At 41.1% G+C, this 25,540-nt stretch overlaps 1 protein-coding gene across 5 annotated transcripts in view; it reads left to right on the top strand.

The window, feature by feature from the left end:
- Nucleotides 1-25,540, top strand: part of fmnl2a (formin-like 2a) — a 33,692-nt gene that overhangs the window by 517 nt on the left and 7,635 nt on the right. For 4 of the 5 annotated variants that reach the window (XM_077728826.1, XM_077728828.1, XM_077728825.1 and 1 more), the window contains 15 exons: nucleotides 138-810; nucleotides 12,233-12,316; nucleotides 14,064-14,144; nucleotides 16,615-16,691; nucleotides 18,347-18,430; nucleotides 19,114-19,269; nucleotides 21,492-21,600; nucleotides 21,874-21,950; nucleotides 22,381-22,474; nucleotides 23,474-23,548; nucleotides 23,979-24,089; nucleotides 24,216-24,365; nucleotides 24,551-24,652; nucleotides 24,727-25,063; nucleotides 25,139-25,333. In XM_077728826.1, coding sequence (XP_077584952.1) covers nucleotides 697-810; nucleotides 12,233-12,316; nucleotides 14,064-14,144; nucleotides 16,615-16,691; nucleotides 18,347-18,430; nucleotides 19,114-19,269; nucleotides 21,492-21,600; nucleotides 21,874-21,950; nucleotides 22,381-22,474; nucleotides 23,474-23,548; nucleotides 23,979-24,089; nucleotides 24,216-24,365; nucleotides 24,551-24,652; nucleotides 24,727-25,063; nucleotides 25,139-25,333 — 1,846 coding nt within the window. In that variant the 5' untranslated portion in view covers nucleotides 138-696. Of the gene's footprint in view, nucleotides 1-137; nucleotides 811-12,232; nucleotides 12,317-14,063; nucleotides 14,145-16,614; nucleotides 16,692-18,346; nucleotides 18,431-19,113; nucleotides 19,270-20,196; nucleotides 20,346-21,491; nucleotides 21,601-21,873; nucleotides 21,951-22,380; nucleotides 22,475-23,473; nucleotides 23,549-23,978; nucleotides 24,090-24,215; nucleotides 24,366-24,550; nucleotides 24,653-24,726; nucleotides 25,064-25,138; nucleotides 25,334-25,540 lie in introns of those variants that run through there. The other variant, XM_077728830.1, reaches the window with a different exon arrangement.

The following is a 25,540-nucleotide window of genomic DNA, read 5'->3' on the forward strand; positions in this document are numbered from 1 at the left end:
GTGCAATGCAACGGAAAACGTTCAAAAGATAACTTCAAACGTGAGGAAAAAGTCTTTTCTGTCGTTTCTAACGCCATTAAATCCCCCCTCACATGGCACGCTTGTTTCCTGGGACTCGAAATACCACAATGCAATAGAAGAAGAAAAAAGTCCAGGTCATCTCCGTGGCTACGGCTTCAGGGGAACTACGCCCCGCAGGAAAAAGAGAAGGAGAAGGCAGCTTGAAAGGAGTCATTGTGGGGCGGGACACCGTGCAAGTGGCTTCCAGTTGAGAGATCATCCACCCCCCTCCCAATCCAGTCCACCTCGACTATCTTCTCACCACATCACCTCCTCGTAAGGGACTACTTGGCGACGTGGAAAGTCAGCGCAAAGCGTGAATCATGCCCCTCGTCATCCTCGCCGCCTGGAAGCGCGGTCGAAATTGGGCTAAATTCGGATAACAAGGCGAAAAAAAGTTTCCAGATCTGAGCAGACGAGTAGTTTCTCCGCCACCGCCCGTCGTCCGCATTGTGCTGCCGGGGGTAAAAAAATGCGTCCCCAGCCGGGGATCGCCGCACTCCGCTGCCCCAAGCACATGCTCAATATGCTGAAGTGAGCACGGGGTATAGAGATCGGACGCTTCCAAAACAACGCCTGGGTCATTTTCTTTTTTTAAGTTTTAGCCTGAAGTGAAAGCGATCGTTCCTATTCGACATGGGGAACGCGGGGAGCATGGACCAGCACACGGACCTCAGGGGACACAACATGCCCCTTAAACTACCTATGCCGGATCCGGGGGAACTGGAGGAGAGATTTGCCATCGTTTTGGTGAGTTTGAGAAAAAGTTTGCTTGTTCTTTGTGTGCCGAGATGGGACAGCTGTGGGAGTTTACAGGCTGGAGGACCGACCTCTGGCAGCAATGCATAGCTTTTGTTGTGTACTGCAACCTGGTGGGAGATCAAACCATGTGTCATGTGGCTTCTGATTTCAGGAAATCTGAAAAGAATCTGCCAAAAACATGGGTGGATATACCAGATTTTATAGTGACATCACTATAAATGGAACAGAAAAGATCTTGAAAGTATGCAATAGTGACTCCCAAGCCAGTTTTAAGACCCATCCTTAAGTTTGGCAAACTCCACTATACCTTTGTTTTATATGCTGACATAATTTATTCACAGCTTTAATAACTCCTTGATCAAGACAGGAGTTGCCCAAGTTTTCAGTCTAGAAAATGCAGTATTGTATTGACGTTTTAGAAACAGCGATAAAGTCACTAAATCTGGAATTCACTGTGCATTGTTCACAAGGTACCACTTAAGAGAGCACTTTTGTAGGTTTGCCCACTTGATGAGATCATTTAGAAGTGGCTTGGCCATATGTCACTTTGTAACAAACCACTACAAAACATGACAAGTAAGTATTGATCTTCCTGCCAAAGGTGAGTAAACATAGCTGTAAAGTCATTTTTCATGCATAAAATGAAATAGTTTGCCCTGCTTCAAGTTACCTCACTGTTTAAGAGTGATATACTGGTATATTACAACTGAAATTTTTAAGAGGGGTATAAATCTAATCCTCATTTTAACTAACCTGGGTTAAATTTGGTAGATCGTAACGCAAGCGATATGGGTAGCCTTAACTACTAACTGCAGTATTATTTCTCACTTTAATTTGGATATTACTGTATCTCTCTGATTATCTTAAACCTGAGTTTGTTGTCAAACTTTGTAGAGTTTGTAGGTAATACAGGGTGACCCAAAATATGGGAATTGGGCAGTGTGTATTGGCAGACATGAGCTAATGACAGGACTGCAAAAACAGCAACCTTAAGCAATTTTAGACAGTTTGTATTCAGGACGAAATATTCCAGTTGAGATGTTAAAGTGGTCGATGAGCAAGCACAGTAGCAGATTTTAGGAATGCATTCTTAAGGGAAGATGCCATTTAAGGACATCATAGTAAACAAATGACAATTCTGCCACCGTTACTGAAATGGCCTATTTGAAAGGTCTCATTTACTATCAACTAATTATTTTCATCAGTCTTGGATTTACTGGCTTGGTAAAAAGTTTCAGTTATTTTCTGTCACCCGCCCATACGCTCTAGTTGGAGAGATTATTAATCGTAAGATGATAAAGGCACCAGAAAAGCACAGTTGAGCAGCTGGAGTGAAATTTGAGCAGATTCAGTAATGTGGGTCAAACGTGATTGTCGCCTGCTCATTGTACGCTCATAAACATTAGCGGCAAAGTGATAATAGGAACTTGGCTGGAGACGGCAACTTCTTACGGCTGGTGCCATCATAAAAAAAAGTGAGACGGGGTTACAATGTTGATTATTTTTTTCAAGTTGGAAGGCCGATGAACATAATGTGTGTGTGATAAAGTGAGATCTCTAGTTTTCTGTTTGGTTTGCTATTGATATTTGATTGAACTGCCTTACGGCAAACAAAGATGATTTGTTTCTATAAACAAAGGGGCACATCAAAACAAAGCCTTTCCACAATTTTTTGTTTTCCGACCTCTGACACCTTTAGTGAGTATAAACAAAATCTTCACAGGCAATTTCAAAACATTAACTGAGCCATTCAACATCTATTTAGTGTTGAGTAATCAATGTGTTCTAGTACTCATTTGAAAAATTGGCCCAAGAACTCAATACTCTGTAATGAAACCTAATCTGTTTAACGTTTGTTTTGTAGGAATCTTTTTTTAAAATCCAGATGTTTTCAGTTTAGCGCAATGACTAATCATACCATAGTTTTGTGGAGGAGAGGACATCAGTATTTTGTCGTGTCAGGCACAAAAGACATGCGATAAAATGCACGGTCGCACAATAACAACACCCCTGATCTCCTTTGTTGTCATGGTTGCAAGTCAATAGCACAAGTTTGCACCTTAACACTTATGTTTTCGTGTTCTGCATTGACACAAATTTTCTAAAATGTGCCCTCAGGCATTCATTTGTACTCCGCTGTCGTTTAAATGCACGTCCAAAACAAAAGTTTTCAGGGCACAGCAGTAGTGCAAACCTGCATGTTAGGCCTCTGCTCTTGACAACATGGAAGCCTTCCAGCATTAGAAGAATTTAGCGCCCTAATCGCAGGATTTAAGTCTTACAGTCATTTAAACTCCAGTCATGTGTGCCTTGCCTCGATTGCCTTTGCGATGACAATGCCTGCTTATCGCCATGACTCGAAATCGCTTACTCATTAACCAATGCCGTAATGACAAACGTTACACCAAATACTTGAAATGATGAGTCCCACCCGGATTAAATCATCTTCGGAGCTACATTTAGTATTTAAGTTCTTCCTATTTGTCTAAGTAAAACGCTATTATCTTCCCTTATCATGGATTTAGATCTGATCGCTACTGAAGATGGTCTGGGCCACCTCATTGTTATCTGATTTAATCAATTTGGATCTCTGCCCCTAATTGTCTGTTTCAACAGTTTAGTGTCAGTCAGTCAAGACAAATATGTGACTACTGTGTCGATTTTAACCACCGTAATCATTCCATGCTAGGTGTTTCTTCTAAAACTTTCTGGAATCAAAAGAGGCTTGTATGCCTTCTTAATAGGTTTGATGAAGAGCTAATCCCCGTTTCACGGAAGCAAAGCCTTGGGATTGAACCGGGCGGGCAGAATGCATTCAAGAAGAGAATAAGGCGAGCAATGAGCTAGTATGTCGGCCCCTCCCCTTACATGTCTATTACTGTCAATTGCAGCAGATGATTTTAACATCTTTTCAACTGTAGAGATAAGCATTGAAAATGTGTCTTGCTTTTGATAATCCTCTAGTGTAGCTCCTTAGAGCATTTGGTTGTTGGCGCCTAGTGCATGTACATACAAACTCCCGTTGCAGTTGCCATTTGACAAATTCCAAAACTCAAGCGTTTGTCTTCTATGCAATGATGAGAGATGCCTGTTCACTATCATGTGTCCTTAGTTTGCCCATGTGGGCTGTAATCTGAACCCAGAGTGGGAGAGTAAACGCCATTTAAATATGGACCTCTAAGGTTAATAGCCGGTAATTGGAAGGTAAGATTTTACAAGACCGTTGGTATCTAAGGCATGATTACTATCATCGTGTAAAGTTTGTCTACTTGTTGATCAGGTTTGTCATTCAGCCGGAATCAGATGATGTGTGCACATCTCTAAGTGGTGGTTTGGGCACTGAAGTGCATTGTGGCTGCTGTTGATGCGACACCAATCACAGTGGAAGTGGGCTAAAACCACGTTGGAGTACCAAAAGTATAAAGCAAAGCCTCAGCCACTTGACTTGGGTCATGCTTTGCCTGATGGAGAGGTGTAGATGTTCATAGTGGGTAATGTTGGTGCACTGTTTGTGTAGTTACAATAAATTACATATCTAAAGTAATTTGTGAGCAGTACTTCAGTTTTGCAAAGTATTTGGACAATGACACAGCCTGCACAAAAATGTGACACTTAGCTGTGCTCCCACGGACACAGAATTCTTCTCGGACTCCAAGTTTGTGCGTCTTGTTGCTTTCAATTTTGTCTCGGTTGTTGTAAAAATGTCAATTTCCTTGATTGACCAATTTTAGAAGCGCTTTTAACTCTTTGGCTGGCATTGGCTATATATGTACCTTTTGGGGTTCCCCACCTGGGTATTGACTCTTGATTTTTCAATTTGGCATAGTGTAGACAGCCATCAGAATTTGTGCAGCGATACGAGCGAACAGTGCCTTCATTATTTAGCTCGGAATCCAACACTCTGCCTGGCACCGGACCCAAAACCGGCATCTTTGGAAAAACCACCCCTTCTGCCTGTAAACGGTGGGGTGCATGTGTTTGGACCCGCAGGAAGCTCGTCAACAATTAGCCATGAAATAAAATGCCAATGCTGTGATCTCCCTGGAGAAGGGGGGAGTGTGAGGTGATAATGTGCCACTGACATCGCCAGAGCTCAGTCCGCAGGCATCTTGTCTGACTGGCAGTGGCTTGGTGGATTATGTAAGAACAGGTCTCTTTGGCTGTGTGCTGGGCCTCCCTCTGTATTGTTCTCTTTAGGTCAGTCGGAGGCTGTTTGCTTCTCGCTCCACTGCTTGGGTGGCAGACTACTGAGTAATCCTGATAGTGAAATTAATATGTGAATGCCAACTGTCAGTAAGAAATGCTTTCATTTGCTGCATTCCCAAACTCTAGAACAGGGAGCCTAAATTGCGCCTCCGGGCCGGAATTGGCCCATCAGGGGATCCGACCCGACCCACGGGGTTGTTCTGCCTGGAGGGCACTTTGTAGATCATTCATAATGTACGTACATAAATAAATGCTTTTTTTCTTCAACAAGGGCGTCGCAAAACCAGATGTTTGTATGTTGCATGATCAAGTCTGCATTACTGCACAATGTTAATTTAAGAAAATCTGCAATCACATTCGTTCATTTGCATCCTACTGTCAAAACTGTGCTTTGATGGCAGCCAATAACTTAATGAATAATCCTTAAAAGATCCCCAAACCAAGATTTTGAAAGTTAAACTCTTGACGTCAAAGCTCAACTTCTAACTCGACCTTCCAAATCCTAGTGTGAAATACTGCTCCAATGAAATAGCTTTTTTTCCCCCACAAATAACTATTTTTCCAGATTAACAGATTTGGCTACCAGACACGTCCAAAAAATTCCATTTCTACTAATGATAGTGAATTATTGGCTGCATGGAAACCATTTTTTTTTTTAGCTTTTGGACAACCACTAAAACGCGCATATGTTGAAAATTCTAGCCAGTTGATTTTCTGAGGATCTTTTGAGTAAGCATTTATTGTTGCGATTTGTTCGGGCTGCCAAGATAGCAGCTGCACTGTGAGAGATGAAGTCTTTCCTCAAGGTGGCTGATTTGTTTTGGCCTGTGCAAAATTTGTTGACATTTACGTATTTGCCAATTCTTAATCGGCAGCGTGTTTTGGCGGCACTGTCAGTTTTATCTTGCGACATTTTTTCGGAAAGCCTTGGCCTACTTGGGTTGTGTACAATAGGGTTATTGAAAAACTATACGATATGTTCACTTATTTTGATGTCATGAGGAATTGAGCATTAGAACTCATTTGGATTCGCACTGCGCACCTCAGGAAGCGGTTCATGGTCTTTCTGATGACGTCGTCTGTTTTGATGTGTCCCGATTTATCTGGTTCGCTGCATTATTGATTTAAGTACCAGCATAATAGGAGCAGAGTGTGTTTGTCTAATATATAATTCAAATTGAGGATGGTGACCATTGAAATAATTTCCCATGACACTCATTTAATATCGTATTGTACACAATCTTAAATCGAGCAAAGACAAATATCAAATAATGAGTTAGATTATATTGCGCATGAATAAATGAAATGGAATAGAAGTACAGATGGGTTGAACTCAAAGTAATGACAATAGAATGCTTTTGCATACCACTAGTGGAAGGCTGTGTATAATTTGCACACTTTGACAATCTGTCATAGATTAGGCACAAATAATTCTGCAATGCCGATTAATTTCCATCTTGTTTTCATTTTAGAAAACATTTTCTGTTGTTGGAAATGTAGGCAATGCAATGACTCTCTGTTCCAGGATCTAACCCATAATGAGAAAGAGGAGACCAAGAAAAGGCAGGGATCTTAGTCGTCACTTTAAAAAAATAAGTTTTTCATTTGAGTTATTACACAGAACTCATTTGTTGTCCTTGATGGTAACAGAACGTCCTAAATCCATTTTGACTGTTTGAATAAGTTGGATGATTTTTTTCCCTGGAACAGTTGTCTAAAAATGTTTCCATTGTTTCTTGGTCACATATGTTGGGATGTTGTGATTAATTGAAGACCAGGATTAAAGGATCTGCCGGATTATATTTGGCTGCACTAGTCAATTAGCTCTCCACCCTTTGGTGTTGTCATCCATCCAAAACATCGTTTTTGGCGCTGAGTCATTTCCTGCGTGCCTTTTGCTGTCTTCATTTCAATATTCACATTGGAATGATGCAACATTTTTCTTTAAAGTCAAACAATAATTGTGACCTAAGACCCGTGGCGTTCTGAGTCACCGGCCCATGTTTTATTCCTATTTTTGGTATTCTGGAACAAAAACACTAAGTCTATCACGATTGTCAGACTTTCGCAACCAAACATCTGGCTTGCCCGAACCTCCTCACTGGTCATGTAACAGTTGTTTTATTTGGACAACTCCCTGCTGCTCGAAACCAATCACCAAAATGATTCCGCTGTTTTGGAACACATTTATCCTATCTGTATCAAGGGCAACATTTGACTGGTTGCATCATTTACTTTCTATTGTTGTCCAAAGAGTCGTGAAACCATCTGCTGACCTTATTCGACATTGTTACTATTTCGTTGCCCTGGGGGAGTTAGATCAGAGTCCACCCACACACAGCTGATAAACACTCAATGTAGGTTAAAAATCTCACATCATCAAAGGCAGTCTTTGCATTACGGACGTCCCAATGCATTTTTATATGACTTCTAATCTGATTTATTTCAAGATGTTTTGCGGATACCAATGTTTCTATACCAGTAAAATTAATGGAGTGGAAAAAGTCATATTCATCACAGTGGTCCTTGCTTATCAGGAATAGCTCATTTTGCAAATTTTACACTTCTGTGACTTAATTGTGATATTAATTTTCCAAAGATAAGTTGTCTCACTGAGATGGCATGTTTTGCATTAATTGCTTGAATTACAGTGCTGGTGCTGAAAACACCAGAATTCTGGATCGGATCTGATTTTATAACCAAACCCGATATCGCATCATTTCCAGTAAGTGACAACCTCAATTTTGCAATAATTTGCATGGCATATTCTTGTTACTGTTTTCTTATTGAATTAATTCACATCTAATCAGAGACTTGTTATGTATCACAAAATGATCCCAAGCGAATCGTCATTACTGTCGTCGTCATCCGTGAGGAAAGTGAGTGGAATTTCTTTTGGAATGAGGAGGGAAATGAGGCACGCAAACCAAAACATTGGAACTCGTGCGTTTTGGTCATTAAACATTCCTCAAACAGCTTCGCAAATATAAACTGTGCTGTCCGGGTGAAGGCTGTGGCCGGATTTAGCTGGGACAGGAGGAAAGAGGAGGGGGCGTGTGGGTGTGGTGTTGATGGAGGGGCACGAGGGGTTTCTCGGGGATTACAAAGCTAATCTGAGAACAGACGGGGGACACCTGTGGCCCCGCAGACCTTTAAGGATTATTGTGGCATGCTGTGATAATGAACGGAGGACGGCTTGCTTCACGTAGCACGTGCCTCAGTACCACCCTGCTCCTTTCACTCCACTTGGTTCAATGGCTCCGCAACATTATTGTACTTGTCACATATTACAGTAGTCGATGATTCAAGGGGTGTGTCAATATGTTGCAACTGTGATACATTGCCATACTAGGCATCCCCAAAGGATATCGATATGGGACTGCCTATAATCGATATATCCTTTTAAACAGGTGTCACTGTGTCCTTCTGTTTAGTCATCTAAAATCAGTAAGTGGCCAAAAATCAACTGGAAATTACCTGAAGTGTCTTAAAATTGACTGTAATTTGCTGCCACCCTCTCACTTCTAATGGATTGGACATCTACCATTTTCATTTCAAGAGAGGATGGATAAGAGCTAATTCTGATTTGGTTGGTTATTGTAAATAGGGGATTGAGTATTGTATGATTTCCGGACTAATCGCTGATAATTGTTGTATCACCTTATTAGGAGATAATCATTCTCATGAAACTATGCTAGACGTTCTCACCTATTGTGCAATTTGAAATGTTTGTTAATGACTCTGCTTTGAGCAATTTGAAAAGTTTGTTTATGACTCTGCTTTGACTTGTGCAGAATGGTTCTTGTTGTGACAGGTTACATATTGTGAGTTGTTTAGTTTTACAGGTATTACTTTGAATTAACTTAGAATGCAGGGAGATTATCTCGTTAATTTGTAAGGGATTTGTAGAGGATAAAAACATCAAAGTTTTGTTGGTCTATTACAAATATTACAAAAGCTCAAGAACAGTGTGGTTTACGGAGAACAAGAGTGAAGGATGTCTGTCATGTGGGCTGTTTTCTTTTAGCTCAGCCAGCTGTGTTGGGAAGGTTATGCCCTTACAGACCTCCTGGGAGCGGGTGGGCGGTTGGTGGCTTTTTACCAGATGCCTATTTTTAGTCCTTTTACAAGTTAGGTATTTATTTTATTTAGTTTTTTTTTAAATCAGCATTCATGAATACTAATGGTTTTCTTTTTTGGGTATAAGTATTAAAGCCTGCTGCATGATAGACCAATATTAACGGCAATAGTTGCTTCTTTACAAATCTTTTTGATTCTTTAACATGTAAGATGATATAAATCGGAAACCTCTTATCATGATAGGCGGCAGAGTCATGAATCAAACTATAAATTAACTCGAGGAACTGTACCCTTTTTGCTGCTCTTTCGTGTCTGAATTCTTTTGAATATTGCAAGAATAGTGGCAGCCAAGTAGAGCCAAGTCTGTGAATAAATGAAAACCTGAAAGAGAAGGCTTGCAACTTGCTCTGCTGCCATAGAAAAGTTCAAAATGTACAAAATCTGCTCTGTGACTGTATCATTTTTAAAGTTTAGAGTGAGGACAGTTCTTTTTATACTTGTCAGTTACAGGCTATTGCTTATACAGTGACAATTAAACATACTAAAAAAAGATTAATAAACTGATAGTCATACATTTGCAACAATGGATGATGCTCCTGTTGAGTGGTTTGAATTTCAATTGGGTTAACGAAATGACTCGCAACACATTTGAAAAATAAGTTGTCCAATACTATGTGAACATCAGGCTTCTCTTCAAATTTGAAACCATTGCAGTACAGATGTGGGCCGCCTTCCAGCAAAGTCTGTTGGAGTTCCCCTGTGTCATTTTGATTTTTTTTTTTATTACTGCTTGCAGGGAGTGTCTCATACTATGGGTCATTGCTTTCATTTATGCATGATGCACAGTTATAATTTCGGGCATGGCTATTAGTAAGATGCAGCTGCTTGTGTGTGTTTTGTAGAATTAACAGAACTTGCTTAAAACCAATTCACACACTTTGTGCTCTTTAGCTTTATTGGGTCTAGCAGTCTTTACAGCTGCCATGTAGATTATGAGCAGCTGCCGTGGCGATGAGTTATTATGGGATAAGTTACATCCAGCTATAGGTTGTTGCAGAAAAATAAAGTACTACGTCTGTTACTCGATAGTTCCTGATTTGTATTTTTTATTTATTTTTTTGCACTGCTGTCGCGCCATGTGATATTTTGGGCTCTCTTGCTTTAATGAGTCAAACGTGTCATTGTGGTCTAGTCTTAACAGACTCGCCCTCATGCACGTCACCCTATTCATTACAATTTATTCTTGCGTTATCAATTGACCTAATGAATTTCTTAACCTCATAATTTAACTGTGACAGTCTATTTAATTGTGGTGCGTGAGGTTACGTCGTCACGTTCAAAAAATGTCACTTTCCCTCGTGTATCGCAACTCGAACTGGTTCAGAAACCGACAGGCGCGGTTCGGTGGTTGTGGATTTAAGGTAACTGGAGCTCCAGAATGTCGAGCGTCTGTCGCAGCTCATTAGCGTTTTGACGACCTGAAGTAGTAGACTGGCATAAGTTATTCTTTGCTTGACTTGGACCTTCACCAAAAGACCATGGCTGAGTGCGCCCGCAATGACTCGTGTGTTAAACACACCTTGGCTTGGATACAATTTCCTAAACCATTATGTCCCGGACCACCGCGTCGCAAATATGACAAAGTACCCCTCCTACACAAAGTTTCAGGTGTCAGTGTTCTAAAAGACCCCTGCCAGCTATTTTCAGAGCACACTTCCCAATATTGTGAGCCGTTTTATATCATTTTGACTTAAAATATCTACAGAATATTGTGTTATGCCACCAAAAATCCCTAAAATGGACTTAACTCTAAGATTTACCTCTATCTTCATCTCAAAAACCAATGCATACCTTAAATACAAACCATAGTTATTAGTCTCTGTTAGTCATTGCATACCTGTTGAAAAACCAGTAACCAACATCAACATCCGCTGAATTGAATGAGCCGAAATGTTACGAGAAAGGGAACCGGAATTGGGTAATTTCCCAGCTTCTCCGCCTGATTCCCAGCATTGAGTCTGGCAATCTTGCGCATCTGCTGAATACTAATTGAATTTGTTGGTTATTCCTGCAAGGGGAATTAGGGGTGCACTGAAACCTGTTTTTGTACTGAAGACAACTAACATTTTCAAATCCAGCCTTGTTAAGCAAGTTTAGTTTTCTGAATCAATTCTTTGCACCATTCATACACGTTGAAGGATGTTTACAATCTCACGGTTGTCCAGTCGTGTTTTCTAAATATGCTTGCTGATGATTTATTGTGAAAAGACATGGCCATGTAGTCCAGACAATATCTGGGGTGGAATAAGGTTCATACACATGACCAGAAATAGGATCTGTTTGCACCCTTAACAACAGAGTCTTGCGACATTACTTGGAGCAGAGTGAGTCATACATTGGCCTCGAAGTACTATTGAGCTAAATTACAAAGGTGCTTGAACATATAGCTGTTGTTTACAAAAGGAAATACGAAGAAGCATTTGTGTGAATCAGTTGACCTTATTTTTCCAGACTGGGTTCATGACAACACATGAATTAGATTAGTCATCCCACATTCATAAAGTCCTTGGAAATCATAAAAGTCCAAATTCCATGTAAACCACTATCAGGGGAAAGTTCACTAACGTTCTATGGATGTTATCATCTTGGTTGCTATGGTTTTCTTGGCCAAGCAGAAATGTCGTTTGACGTCTGAGCGGTTGAGCTCCTCTATAACACATGGTGTCTTTTGATGCAGATTTTCCTTGCATAGTAAAAATAGTCCTGATATTCTAACCAGAAAGACTGGAGTGCATGCTAATGTAACTTTGTTAATAAGAAGCAGACCTCAAATTCTCTTTATGACACATCGCCATTGCTGCTTTTTTATCGGTTACTTTGTAACTACAGGCAATATGTGGTACTTCTCATGTACACCATTGTGTACTGCTCTACAGTTAAATTATATGCTGTGAAATTCTGCTTTTACAAGGATAATGAAACCCAAGTTAACTTCTTTTTAGGTGTATGGCTTCGTTGGCAATCTGACTTCTCAGCCGCCGACCGTGGCGGGCAGGCGGCCCTGTGATCTGATGGTATTTCATCAGTGGCGGCCAATTAACTGTGATATTTTTTTCTCCCTCAGAACTCAATGAATCTCCCTCCAGACAAAGCTCGCCTGTTGCGGCAGTACGACAATGAGAAGAAGTGGGAGCTCATCTGCGATCAGGTCTGTCACATGAAATGATGTAAATTCTTACACACAGATGTCATATTATTGCTCACGTTTTAAGTCATTGTGCAAAAGTTTGAAATTCCTTTGCTAAATGCAAATGAATTTGATTGTGGCAACACTGCTTTTGCCATTCTTGGTCTCAACATGCTGATCTGGCATCGAGCGGCTTGCATGGCTCAGCGGGGTGGGCGTTCATATCACTTAGCCAGTTAAATAGCCTGGCTTGATATTTGCGCAAGTGATGCGTGTGGAAAATAACATGGGGCGCACACTGTGCACTCGCTTGTGTTCTTGACGCTCCACTCAGTACACAGCCTCCATGACAAAGTTTTTTTTTTCTGCCTCTCTGAGCAGAGGATGGGATAAGAGATGAGGACCACCACCTACCCCGTGTGTATTGATACCCAGTGACCCTGAAGGGAACACTGTCACAGAGTGCACTGGCTGCTGAGCACCAGTCAGTTTATCTTATTGTCTGAGCTACTGTTAACAGTCAGACATGAGAACAATCTAAAAGTTCATTTTTTTAAATGTCAGGAATGGAATTTTTATTGCATTCAGTATCAGCAAAACATTTAGGGGAAAAAACTAGGATCAGAAGAAAAGGAACTAAAGAGCATGGGGATATCCCTTTATAAAAACATGGCATTATGAGAATGTTATGTACTTTTAATCTGTTATTAGCACCCCAAATATGACCCCAAGGCTTTTGTCAAAACAAAAATATGCCTGAATTTATTGCTGCTGTCAGTACTTTGACTGCATATCACTTTTGAGTACTTTCCCATGTCATATCGGGGAGGGGGGAATTCTTTTTATAGTTACCATAGCAACGCTTGCCCAGAGGATGCTAGGTACGGCATTCCAAGTGCAGCCACAGGCTGTTAATTTGAACACATTCAAGATTAAGTAATGTTATGAGTGTTAAAATGTATACACTGAATAGTGATGATCATTTCAGTGGCTTTGTCTTAGTTTTCTTTTTTTGGCTGATGTTTTCACCTCATATATTTTAGATGGGACATTTTTTAAAAACAGACATTACAAAGCATTACGTATTCAAGCTTGCTTGCCTCGATTCAGATTTTCATGCTTATTCTCCAAAACACTATTAATATTTCAAAAATCAACTCATAGCAGAAGGCAATTTTTGGAACAACAAAGTAGAGCGCCAGTTACAAATAATGAGAATAATCTCGTTGATCTGAATTAGCTCTAATCTTTTTTCTATTTGCAGTGTCTACCTGAATTTGGAGCGGGGGCTTAACCTTGTCCAGCTTATCTACTTGTTAGTGTGTCTTGGCGCATGGCCGTGATTCTAACCCAGTGTTGTCATTACATTAGATTGGGATCAGAACGTGCAATCAAAAGCCATCTTTTAGAATGTCATGGCCGCAAAAGTTATTCCGTCGGACACACGGCAGACTTGTGCTGGCTCGAAACAATTGGAAAAACATGATCTGGTCTGATTTTAGGTGCCAATAGACAGTAAGGGTTGCGGTTACAAATGCTCGGGAGAGTCGTTTCTAGTGTGGGCCGGTTGGGGAAGGAAATATTAGCCCGTGAACCCTAGTTGCGCAATCAAAACCTGCAATTTTCCAAGAATAACAGTCTCGCTCATTAATCAACCGGACAAGTTTTGCGTCATCCTTGCGTCCGTGGATTCCACAATTACGTATTTATTTGACGTTGTCCTTCAGCTTGCATTGAATAATAATAAAGTCTCCTCTCTTTGTGACAGGAACGGTTCCAAGTGAAAAACCCCCCTCACACATACATCCAGAAGCTGAGGAGTTATCTTGACCCGGCAGTCACAAGAAAGGTGAGACATCCTCGCTGCATGTGTTGTCCCATTATATGTCCCGTTCCCACTGGCACATCTTTTCCTTTCCCCTTTCACACACTCCTATCTCTTGTCCAGGATGTTCCCTCCAGCTGAGCAAAGATAGCACACAAAACTCCCTTTTTCAGGCCTTTTTGGAACATTTTTTGATTCAAAACAATGGGGATTGTCATGGTCCAACCAAGCTAGTTCATCCATAACACGTCCAACTAAAAAGCTCTTGCCAATCAGTGATAAAAAGATTTGACTCCTATTGATTGACCTATGTCTTGTTGACTTACTTAATTTGTATTACAGTAATGTCATGAGTTAAAAAGTAGTATTTTAGGCAGCAAACTCATGCAAAAGTTGTCATCTGCTTCAGTTTCTGACATCATTAATTTTTATAAAAATGTTACGGTTTATGGTCCTTGGCTCAGATTTTTGTCCTTAGTTGTCTTTTGTTTGTAGGCGTCACAAAATTCTAAGAATCTGCAGTAAACGGTAAACCCACGGCACTGTTGTATGTGGGAGATTATATTGTATGTTTATTGATATTGTATTTGTGGCTTCTGGACTAACAGGTTATTGGGTGTTACGATCCACTCGAGTCCATGTTTGTTCAGTGTGGGTTGTTTTCTTTTAACTTTAGCAGAATCGCTGCCGCCGCTGCATGTTTTTGTTCTCGGTCCAGAGCTGCGAAGGGCACACGGCTGTTAATTTGCTGAGTAAAGGGGGGATTGCCAAGGAGAAGTAAGGGGGCCTGAGGGGAGAACGGCGACATGGCCAGAGGGGTTGCAACAAGAAGTTGGTAGAAAGAGAGGGAGGAATTGAGACAGAAAAGAGAGGCACCAGAGGAAGAGAGAAAGAGTTATGGGGCTTCTTTCGACATTCCTGCGCCATCCCCCTTTTCTTCAAACTCAAACAATTGACACTTTGTGCGGCGGCGAGAGAGTTGGAGGTCATTGCCTCGACTGTGCGTATAGGCAGGCTCCGATGCATTCCTCGGTGCGGCTCCTAGCCAATGGGCGCCCAAGGAGGTTGAGCTCCCATCTAACCAGTCCTGAAGAATGTATCAGCCATTGATTTGTTTCCAGGATCTCTGAATTCTCTGGTACACTTTCGCCGCTCCTCTGTGTCGCAGCTGGTTGTACTTATGTGGAGTGCTCAGCGGTTGCCTGGGGAAGGGGGAAAAGGAGGGAGAAGAAGGCAAGGGAAAAGGGAGCACTAGCACTGCCTCTGGGAGCCTGCACAGTACCCCAAAATATGCTTTCCACACAAAAAGGGCTCCTCCCTATTAATATAAAGCCCTGTTTCTCATCTGCTCAAATGCCAAACTCCACCCAAGTTTGAAGACGGGGTGGGAACTGCTCGCTTTTTCTATCGATGAAAACCGACACAATTCAGGGTTTGGTCAGAGAAAAAGTTTGTTTATAAAAGGAAAATGACATCAGTTTACGTCAACATGGGATGAAAGTGAAAACTGGTTTGTTTCTGCATACGTTTTATTTTAATCAGCAAAAACTTGCCAAAACGGAGAATCGTATTTTTTGGGATGATAAGTCACTCTGGAGTATAAGTCGCTTTATTTTTTGGGAGGGTGATTTTTCATTTTTATCAAAACCAAGAACAAATATCTTAAAGTAGCAATAATAATGTGGAAAACAGCTGGATAAATAGGCACCTGTTATTATAAGCGTTTTTCTGATATAGTGGATATATATATATATATATAAAACATGACAGGCTGTCGGTGGTTGGAGAGGAAAAACCCAACATAAATCGCACTTGAGTATTCGTCAGAGGCCCAGCCAAACTATGGAAAAAAAACTCTACTTACAGTCCAGAAAATGTGTGATAATGTTTACTATATTTCCAAACATTGAAGTCATGTGTGCACTTTCTTCTAAGAGTTACATATTTTCCCCGCATGCACGCCTACTTCTGACACAATTTTTGATATCTCTTGCTCATTCTTTGACCTCGTTTCTGCACCTTTGCATTCATTCATTTATGTTACACCCATTTCACTTTTCTATACTTCAGTACATCGTGGTTGGTTTTCAACAGAGCGACTTTAGGCAATTTGAACAGAATCAGAATTCATTTTGACTGCACCCTATTTAATACAACTGGAGACTGCTACTGATGTAAAGCCAGGATGGATTAGTGCTATTTTCAAACCTGACATGAGTAAATAAGATCACGAGCACCAACTAGTACATATTCACAGTTTCCAGTGTGTCAGCTCTCCATGGTGTTTACTGCTCTGTGGTTACTGGCGGCTCAAACTACAAATAATATTGCGTGTGAAACTTAATCCTTGCACTCTCTGTGTTTACTAACTGCTGCATACTCCTATGCAGCTTTTTTCAGTATTCTAGTTGTGCACAGACATCTCAGCGCGATGAGTTGATTTACAGTGCTTGCTACTCTAATGAAATATTAACTCCTACTTCTTGTTCCTTAGAAATTCCGCAGAAGAGTTCAGGAGTCCACTCAGGTGTTAAGAGAACTGGAAATTTCATTACGGACCAATCATATAGGGTGAGTGGTATCCTGCTAAAGCGGGGCTATGAAACATATGGCTGGAGGGCCAATTGTTGATCAATTTTAGGACCGGTCTCCCAAAAAAAATATTGCTTAGCTCATTACCTGCTCTCAATATGCATTACTAGATTGAAAATGGCAATGCTCGATAATGATAATTCTGTACCAGACCATCCAATCCTGAAAACATATCGTGATAGTTGGAAAACGGATTTGACTGCATCACTCGCTCTCCACAGCAGCCATTTATTTTCAAAGTGCTGCTACAAATATTAAATGTTTTTTATTTTTATTTTTTGAGAACTTTCCAAACCAGGCCTAAGAATAAAACCATTAGACATAGCATCTGCCTGTCAATACAGGCCCGAAACAGTTTACACAGAATAATCGAATTGTCCAAGACCTCATGCCAGTAAAACTAGATTACATCAGTAAGCATCTTAATCTAGACAATAGAGCATTAGCATAATGGGAGTGGGGTCAAATCATGGGGGTCCTAGTGGTGGTCAGGGGCAAGATGTTACCCGCTCAGACAGTGAATAATTACATCTTGTGTTCAGAGGTGAAATGTACTTGACGGGGAGGCTGCGTATAATAGCAGATTGTCACTGCACTCCTCACATGTTGCGCAGTGGTCACTAACATGTGCTGAATGGGAGGATTGTGACTTGTCCTGTGGTAATGATTACCATGTGGCACAACATGACTAAACCTCCTGGTGCTTTTTTGTTTCTTCCCCCAGCTCTACCAGGCACTGCTTTGCTTTAACCGGAGTCTCTGCTCAGTGTCCGCACAGTAACACTGCAGGGGGGGCTCCTAAGGACACAGCCAAGGGACCTTAGTGCGGTCCCTCCGAGCATTCTAGGGCGCCATTATGGATATACCTCGTAAATTTCTCCCATTAACCCAACAATTAGGCCTGTCAGAGAAAGAGCTTAATATCGTCTGGGTTGAATATAGATGCTCTTATGTGCAGAGAAAACATTAGGGGAAACAAATTGCATTGGATTTGGTGTACTTCTGTTGACCTGGAATAAATGCAAACTATATTTTATCTGCTTAAATGTAGTTACAGCTAAATCTAGTCTCATCTGATGTTTTTTTTTTATCAATGTGATGTTGGGTTGCATCTAAACGCCAAGATGAACACTCATTTCAGACTAATTTTCTTCATTTTCTTGAGTACTACATTATTGATTGGTTGGAAAGGACTGTTGAATAATCATCTATTGAATTGAATGGCAAGCTCATTAGTTGGAAGGCTTTCTGGTTTCACATCGGAAAGGAGAACTATTACATGTGTCCATTTGGATCAAAATTACTTCATTCAGGTGACTGATGATACAATTCCAGAATACTGACTTTGAAACTATTCCGGAATAAAGTACGAAGATGCCTATCTGTCAGCGTCATTAAATTAAAAAGCTATTAAGTCTTGGGATAATTTACTTAGAAAGAAAATTAACTAATGGTTCTTGTTTTGATCTCAAATATACTATATATAAAAATGATATAGCAGTTCAGTTATCAATCAAACTGTTTGTTTCCCACAATGAGGAAATTAAAAAAAAAAAAAAAAACTTTTGTTTACATGCAATATGCTTGCCTAAAATTCTTCATCTTTACTCTTTTTTTTATTATTTTTTATTTAGCTGGGTGAGGGAGTTCCTCAATGAAGAAAACAAAGGCCTGGACGTTCTGGTGGAATATCTGTCTTTCGCACAGTACGCTGTCACGTAAGTCATTTTGCAACCTATTCTATACATGCAAAGGCGACAAGAACAACAAAGCTGCCATTCTGCAAAGTCGCTGATGCGTCCTTGCGCAGCACAAACTGCAGCACGCGAGCTTCAAGAGTCACTCGGGCTCTTTAGCTTCTCTATTCAAAGATTGATGGTGGGATTATTAGTCAGTCACAAGGCCCCTTGTTCTAAGAACCCTGCACTTAAGTGATTAATTGAAACCCCCCACTTCACCATATGTTATTATACGATGTCCACATTAAGAATGTTTGTTTACCCTGGGTCGGCGCGGAATGAAATCCTGAATGCCGCGACATACTGTCGAGAACGGTGTTGCTGAAACACTATACAATTACAAAATGGCCTTTTATTTAACAGCCCTCAAGTATTTGGTAGGGATGAAAATGAGTGCTATTGACTTTTTGCATAACGACATTGTCTGCTACAATTTTTGAGTCCCACCGCCAGTATTGTGAATTAGTCTGTGCTCTCATTGACCCCCACAAAATATTTGGCCTTGCCTCATCGATTCCGATGTGGTAATATTTAAATAAAAGTTTCAGTCAAATGTTTTTATTCAACAATGTCATTGTTATATGCACAACATAAGAATTTTTTTTCTCGCTATGGATTCAATTTCATAATCAAATCTAATATTTACACTTATGCCGCAACAGGTTCGATGGTGACTGTGTGGAAAATAGTCCAGAGTCCCTGCTGGATAAATCCAAACCTTGGAGTCGCTCCATTGAAGACCTGCACGCAGGGAGCACGCTGTCCTCTCCCCTCAACGGGAACGGTATCACTCGGGCGGGTCGCCATTCCACTTTACGGTATGTTCCATTTCTAACTTTTCACGTCTTTTTTACCCTTCAACACTCCTTTTTTGTAGCCATGTGGTTTCTAAATAACCTTGAATCGCTTAAGATCTACATTTGTATAACTCTGGCTCATCTGGGCATTTTTTTACATGCCAATCAATACCATTTAAATATGGTAGGTTCCTAATTCAAAGATAAGGTTAATTCCCAAACCCATGCTAATCTTCGATATAATTTCCTCTGTTTTTCCTCTAGTGTTAAGGCACATCACGCACATTGACTTGTGTGACCCTTAATCCTCCATTTGGAAACGGTTAATAACTTTTAACAAGTCGTGAACAAAGAGACCCATTGAGGCAGCGAATCACATGTCTGCTAATAACAGATCCTTGCCGAATCAAGTCTACAATTTCTCGCATTGTTTCCACCCCAACAGCCTTTTTTTTAGTCTTGAAAGTTTTACAACATGTGTCAATGACATGTTTACATGCTATTAGCAGAAAAATAAGAACATGGATCATTGTATCCTTGTTTGATTTATGAAGGGATCACATCCATCTGCCGTGGCCTCTTTCTAAACCCGATAAGAGCACTCTTCAATGGGGCTGATTGTCTTCTCTTCTGTCCTTCGTAGTCTTCTCATCTGTCTGCCCGTCTTCGACAGCAGGCAGGTTCAAACTCCGTCTACGACAACCCCCCCGTCCCCCTCGCCCGTTTCATTAAGAGACAAACTCAAATACACACAACCCCTGGCTCATTGTTCTCGTACCACCCTGCTTGCGCTGTCTGTATCAGGGATGTGAATTATTTGTCCTCCCAGCCTGTCCTCTCCTGCGCTCCCTTCGGAGCAAATAGGTTTTTCTGTCGCTATTGTGCCCCCGTGTCTCCCCCTCAGTGGCTCCCGCCAATGCCATCCTTCGTACTTTTTTCATTTAGAAGCTGCAAACAGTGGGAAGACCATATTGTTCTGTTTGTCGTGTCATCATTGCAAAAAAAAAAATAGTGCCTCAAATCATTGTTTATTTCAAACTGCTGCCCTAAAGGCCAACAAGCTCACTCAACTGTCCAAAGTGTTCTCAAATAAGACGGTAAGTTCAGTTTTAATGTGAGTAGGAAGATGAATAGGCTGTGGCTGTCATTGTGTATAGTCTTAATGCATTATTATAGTATTGCATTGTTTTATTAGAGCTGTAATTTGATTTTGTAGTGTAGCTGTGTTGATAGATTATGAATTTATCATGTTTTGTGTCCCTTTTCTACTTTGTTTTCTGTTTTAGTGGGAAATCAAGTTACTGTCACTTGAGGTGTCATTCTTCAACATGTTTCCTTCAAAGCAAGCACGCACAAAAACATAGTCCAAATGGTTCATCAAGAACTAGACATGTTATAATGTTTTTTTGGAGTAGTTTTCAACATGTCCGTGCATGTTGAAGACATTGCTTTCTGGCAGCGTTACACAATCGTTTATCATGGTCCAGATTTGGAGATGAATAACATTTTGCCTGCACATTTCAATCCCATTCGGTCGCTTTGGGATGTTGAGCAATGAGGTGGAAAAATAAAAATCAACTTGTTTCTTTTCCATCTCAGCTGGAACAGTTGTGCCCCTGCTATTCATTATTGCTCTTTTGTTATTTGTCAAGTATTAACTCCTGGCCTGCTGTTGTTGCTAAGAGACATCCAATCCAATTTAATTCTCCAAGATGTCCCTCTGTCAATAGTTTCTTATTGGGTGAAGAAACTTTCCCATTTATCTCCTTAAAGTGTAACCCCCTTTTGCACACGTGCTCCCCGTGAATCGCACAGGCGTCACACCTCCTGCTGACATCAACTGGCGTGTTTGTCACTAATAGCCCGGAGATACATTTTTTCAGGCTTGTAATTGAACCCGCAATCTGAAAATATAAACAGTTTCCCTTCTATAGTTGCATTTCTCCATGCTGCTTTGCATTTAGCCTTTATTGTGACCCTTTTGTTTTGTCAGCATGCGTTATTGATATAGCCGTAAAATACATTGAATTAAGCGCACTAAAAGACCGTCATTCTTCAGCTCTGGATTATATGGTTTTTGTATATATGGATCGTCAATTTCACAGCCTTCCATTGTGAAGGATTGTGATGGTGAATAGGGGAATGGAGAGAGAACTCGCGCAAATTGGATCTGTTTTCTGCTATACGTGCTCTTGTTTTTCCCCATACTATCAAGTTTTCAACAAAAACAACGTGTTTTTCAGATGTAACACGTTTCCCAGCCGCAGGACGCTGAAGAATTCCAGGCTAGTCAGCAAAAAAGATGATGTCCACGTCTGCATCATGTGCCTACGTGCCATCATGAACTATCAGGTCATTAATGCTAGTCCTCATATTTACACTATTATATTCTTTTCTTAGATGTTGCAATGCTTTTCAGTGTTGATATCAGTTTTTCAAAGCACTGCTTATGGAAAATGTTGAAGTATAGTTAAATAGCTGCCTTTTTAATGGGGTTGAAACAATCTGTTTTATTTAAAAGAATAGCAGTGCCATTATTTTAAATGTTTTTAAGAGCAGTTCCTTGCTGTTCTTCTCCTTTTTACTTGTGTAATGTGTAATGTTTATTTTTGTTCCCTTTTCTAGTATGGCTTCAATATGGTCATGTCCCACCTAAATGCTGTGAATGAAATTGCACTAAGTCTCAACAATAAAAATCCAAGGTGAGCCAATAACAGGAGTCAACAGTGGGGGGAAACATAGGTGTTGACAACTAACAGAAGGAATTGCTTTTTTTATGTCACACCTTTCAACTTGTTCAAATAGTTGCCCTAACAGTAGATTTGAAGCCCTGTTAGATCCCTTTTCACACTATCCCTCAACTAGAAACACACGTACTCAAAACAAAACTGATGGCAGTTTTGACAGCAGCAACCCAAAACTGTAAACAAAAAGCAATACTTATGCAACAGAAACTGGAGGACAAAAATGATCCAATATTCTTATTGAAATTACCTCATTTTTTCTATCCCAGATCATATTTGAGAAAACAAAATAGGTCATGTGGCGTGCCAAAAAATGCTGTCAAATCGTGTGTGAAGTGAACAAATGCACGATAAGTGATCTAAATCTTATGTTGTTACATTTAAACAGAACCAAAGCTCTTGTGTTGGAGCTCCTGGCGGCGGTTTGTCTGGTGAGGGGAGGCCACGAGATCATCCTAGCGGCGTTTGACAACTTCAAGGAGGTAGGGAGCAGTCAGTGACTCAGCCTTTAGCCATGCATCGCGGTGGCGGAAATACACTATTTGTCAACAGATTACACTTTCAGCCGGTGCGCTCAAGGCCTCCCGCAGAAATTGTATTTGGCACACGCACAAAGGCGGCGACTAGGGGGGAGGCCGATACGAGCGACAGCCTTGACCAACTCTTTTAGGCTGTCAGCAAAAAAGAGAGAGAAAAAACGAGTTTTGGAGGGTGGGCGGAGGTTTGTCGTGAGCGTCATCCTGCTGCAATGCAAAATTTACTGGTGAATGAAAAATTGAGCGTCCGACTCTCGCAGCCTCACCGGCATAAGTGGCAGAATAAGCTTGGGCTCGTCGCAGCTCATCTCATGAGAGGCGGAAGGCAGGAATAATGAGGGCTTTCTTGCACCGGGCTTAAAGGAATAGTTTGAATTTTTTAACTTGTCATTTAAAAGTGGCTCTTAAAAGCATAGTGTTGTTACGTCGACTTTTCTCTGGGACTTTGATAGTGGTTCTCAGACTCAACTTTAAAGGGTTTTTTTTTTTTAACATTTGATGTACCCAACTTGCATCTTCGATTCTTTATCAAAAAGACCACCATTGCCCTTCCGATGAACTGTAGCACTTATTTTTTGGGAGGGGTGGCATTGTAGTCTTTTCTGCCCCCAAAATTGAAATTCATGAAGCCTTGTTTTAGTTTCAAGTTGTGCCGTAATACAAAATTAATCTGGTGGATAACTTGTAGCATTTTTGGTATTTTCAAGTAGAACAAAAAACAAAAACAAGGTTGCAACAGGTTTCTAAATTAAGGTAAAAAAAGCAAGACTGGATTATTTTGTAATACTTTTTGTGATAACCATAAGATTAGAAATAAATAGGTGTCTGTTCTTCATCAATGTACATAATCACGTGAATTTACAATCGATTGCAATCCCATATTGAGCGTTGCGCCTTCATTTAACTCCGCATTGGCCATTTTAACAGCCGTGTTTTATTTTGCAGGTTTGTGTGGAGGAGCAACGCTTTGAAAGGCTGATGGAGTATTTCAAGAACGAAGACAACAACATTGATTTTATGGTATTTACACACCACAGCCAACACACGCATGCTTTTAAATCATAGTATTGATCACTATCCCTTAGAGTAATCAATCAACAGGTAAGCAGGCATCCTGCAAACCTTTTTTATTGATTTTTTTTTCTTTTTACCATGCTGGAAGGATCAGTATATCCCCTTTTTGGATATGATTTATTGAGTCTGGAGATAGAGCACCCATTCAACCAATAACAGTGACATGTTTATATTGGGGAAGATCATCTGTGACGTTTTAAGTGTGTTGAGCTACGATGAATGGCTCGGTTCATTTTATAGCTTGAGTCACACATCCTTCTCTTTAGTGAGTGGAGTTAGCGGATCACAGTGAAATATGCTGAAAAGAAAGGAGGAGTGTAATTGTCTCCATCGGTGCAAACTTAAAATGGCATTGTTTTTTTCCTGTGATGCGTAGGTGGCGTGCATGCAGTTCATTAACATCGTCGTGCACTCGGTGGAGGACATGAACTTCCGGGTTCACTTGCAGTACGACTTCACCAAGCTGTCTTTGGATGAATTCTTAGACGTGAGTTGATCGACGGCCGTGAAAAATGCAAATGTCGTGCCCAATGTTGCCATGGCGCCCTTCCGGGGCCTCAACTCTGTCTATCATCTTGTCCGGCAAAACTATATTTCTGTCTCCATCTCGTAGAAAGTCAAGCACACTGAAAGTGACAAGCTGCAGGTCCAGATCCAGGCCTACCTGGACAACGTGTTTGACGTCGGCGCCCTTCTGGAGGATGCGGAAACCAAAAACGCTGCTTTGGAGCGGGTGGAAGAGCTGGAAGAGAACATGTCACATGTGAGATTTAACAGGATTTTTTTATTTTCTTCCCAACTTTTGCGCATCTTTCTTCTGCACCATGTCCAAAAATGTCACCACATTGATGCTTGGGCTCAAACGGACACAGAAGTCACAATATCATGTTTTTAATGGACTGTCAGTCATATTTCTAATATGATCAACTTTCTTTTTTGTCCTTCCAGTTGACAGAGAAGCTGCTGGATGCCGAGAATGAAGCCATGGCAAAGATTGTGGAATTAGAGAAGCAGCTCATGCAGACCAACAAGGACCTGGAAGGCGTGAAGGTCGGACATTTTTCTTCTTAAAAAAAAAGGTCCTTTAATCCTTAAATCTAACTTGAGGAAACCTGTTGTTGTAGGAGGCCTACAAAGACAGCAGTGGGAAGCTCCACTCACTACGGCAGGTCTTGAAGGAGAAGGACGAGGCCATCCAGCGGCAAAGCCACTTAGAGAAGAAGATCCACGAACTGGAGAAGCAGGGCACCATTAGGATCCACAAAAAGGGAAACGGGGACATCTGCATCCTTCCGCCGACACCGCCCGCCGCCGTGGAAACGTCGCCGGGCAACACCGTGGGCGGAAATGGAGTCAGCGGAAACGGCGGCATCTACAATCCCGCTCAAGTGGGGGGCGCGGTCGGCATTCCGGCGGTCCCGCCTCCTCCTCCTCCTCCGCCGCTACCAGAAAATGGCTTGTGTAAGCGCATGTTATGAAGAAGTCTACACACATCTGTTCAAATGTGAGTTTTATTCATTCCACTTGTTCTCACAGTGACAAATGGACCACCAGCGAGCACTCCAGCTCCTCCGCCGCCTGCCCCTCCGCCACCGCCTCCGCCCCCTCCACCTCCGCTTCCAGCTTTTGCCTCAGAGATGTCACTTCACCTGCCTCCCCCACCTCCTCCTGCCGCACCTCCATTGCCTGGCTGCGGCACCCCTACTGTCATCATGAATTCGGGTTTAGCCGGTAAGCTTTCTGAAATGGGAAAAAAACACTTTACATTTGTCTTTTAATCGACTGCTTTCACCTTGAAATGTACTTTAAACTCATGCAATGCATTTTAGGCAGTCTAATGTTTAATTCTGTATTTTAAAAATGCATGTCAAGACATTATCCCCCTGCCTATTTCTTCTCTCTTTCTCATTAATATATCTTTAATTTGTTTCTTTTTCT

The sequence above is a fragment of the Stigmatopora nigra genome, chromosome 11 (assembly GCF_051989575.1).
Source record: "Stigmatopora nigra isolate UIUO_SnigA chromosome 11, RoL_Snig_1.1, whole genome shotgun sequence".
In the NCBI taxonomy this organism is placed as follows: domain Eukaryota; kingdom Metazoa; phylum Chordata; class Actinopteri; order Syngnathiformes; family Syngnathidae; genus Stigmatopora; species Stigmatopora nigra.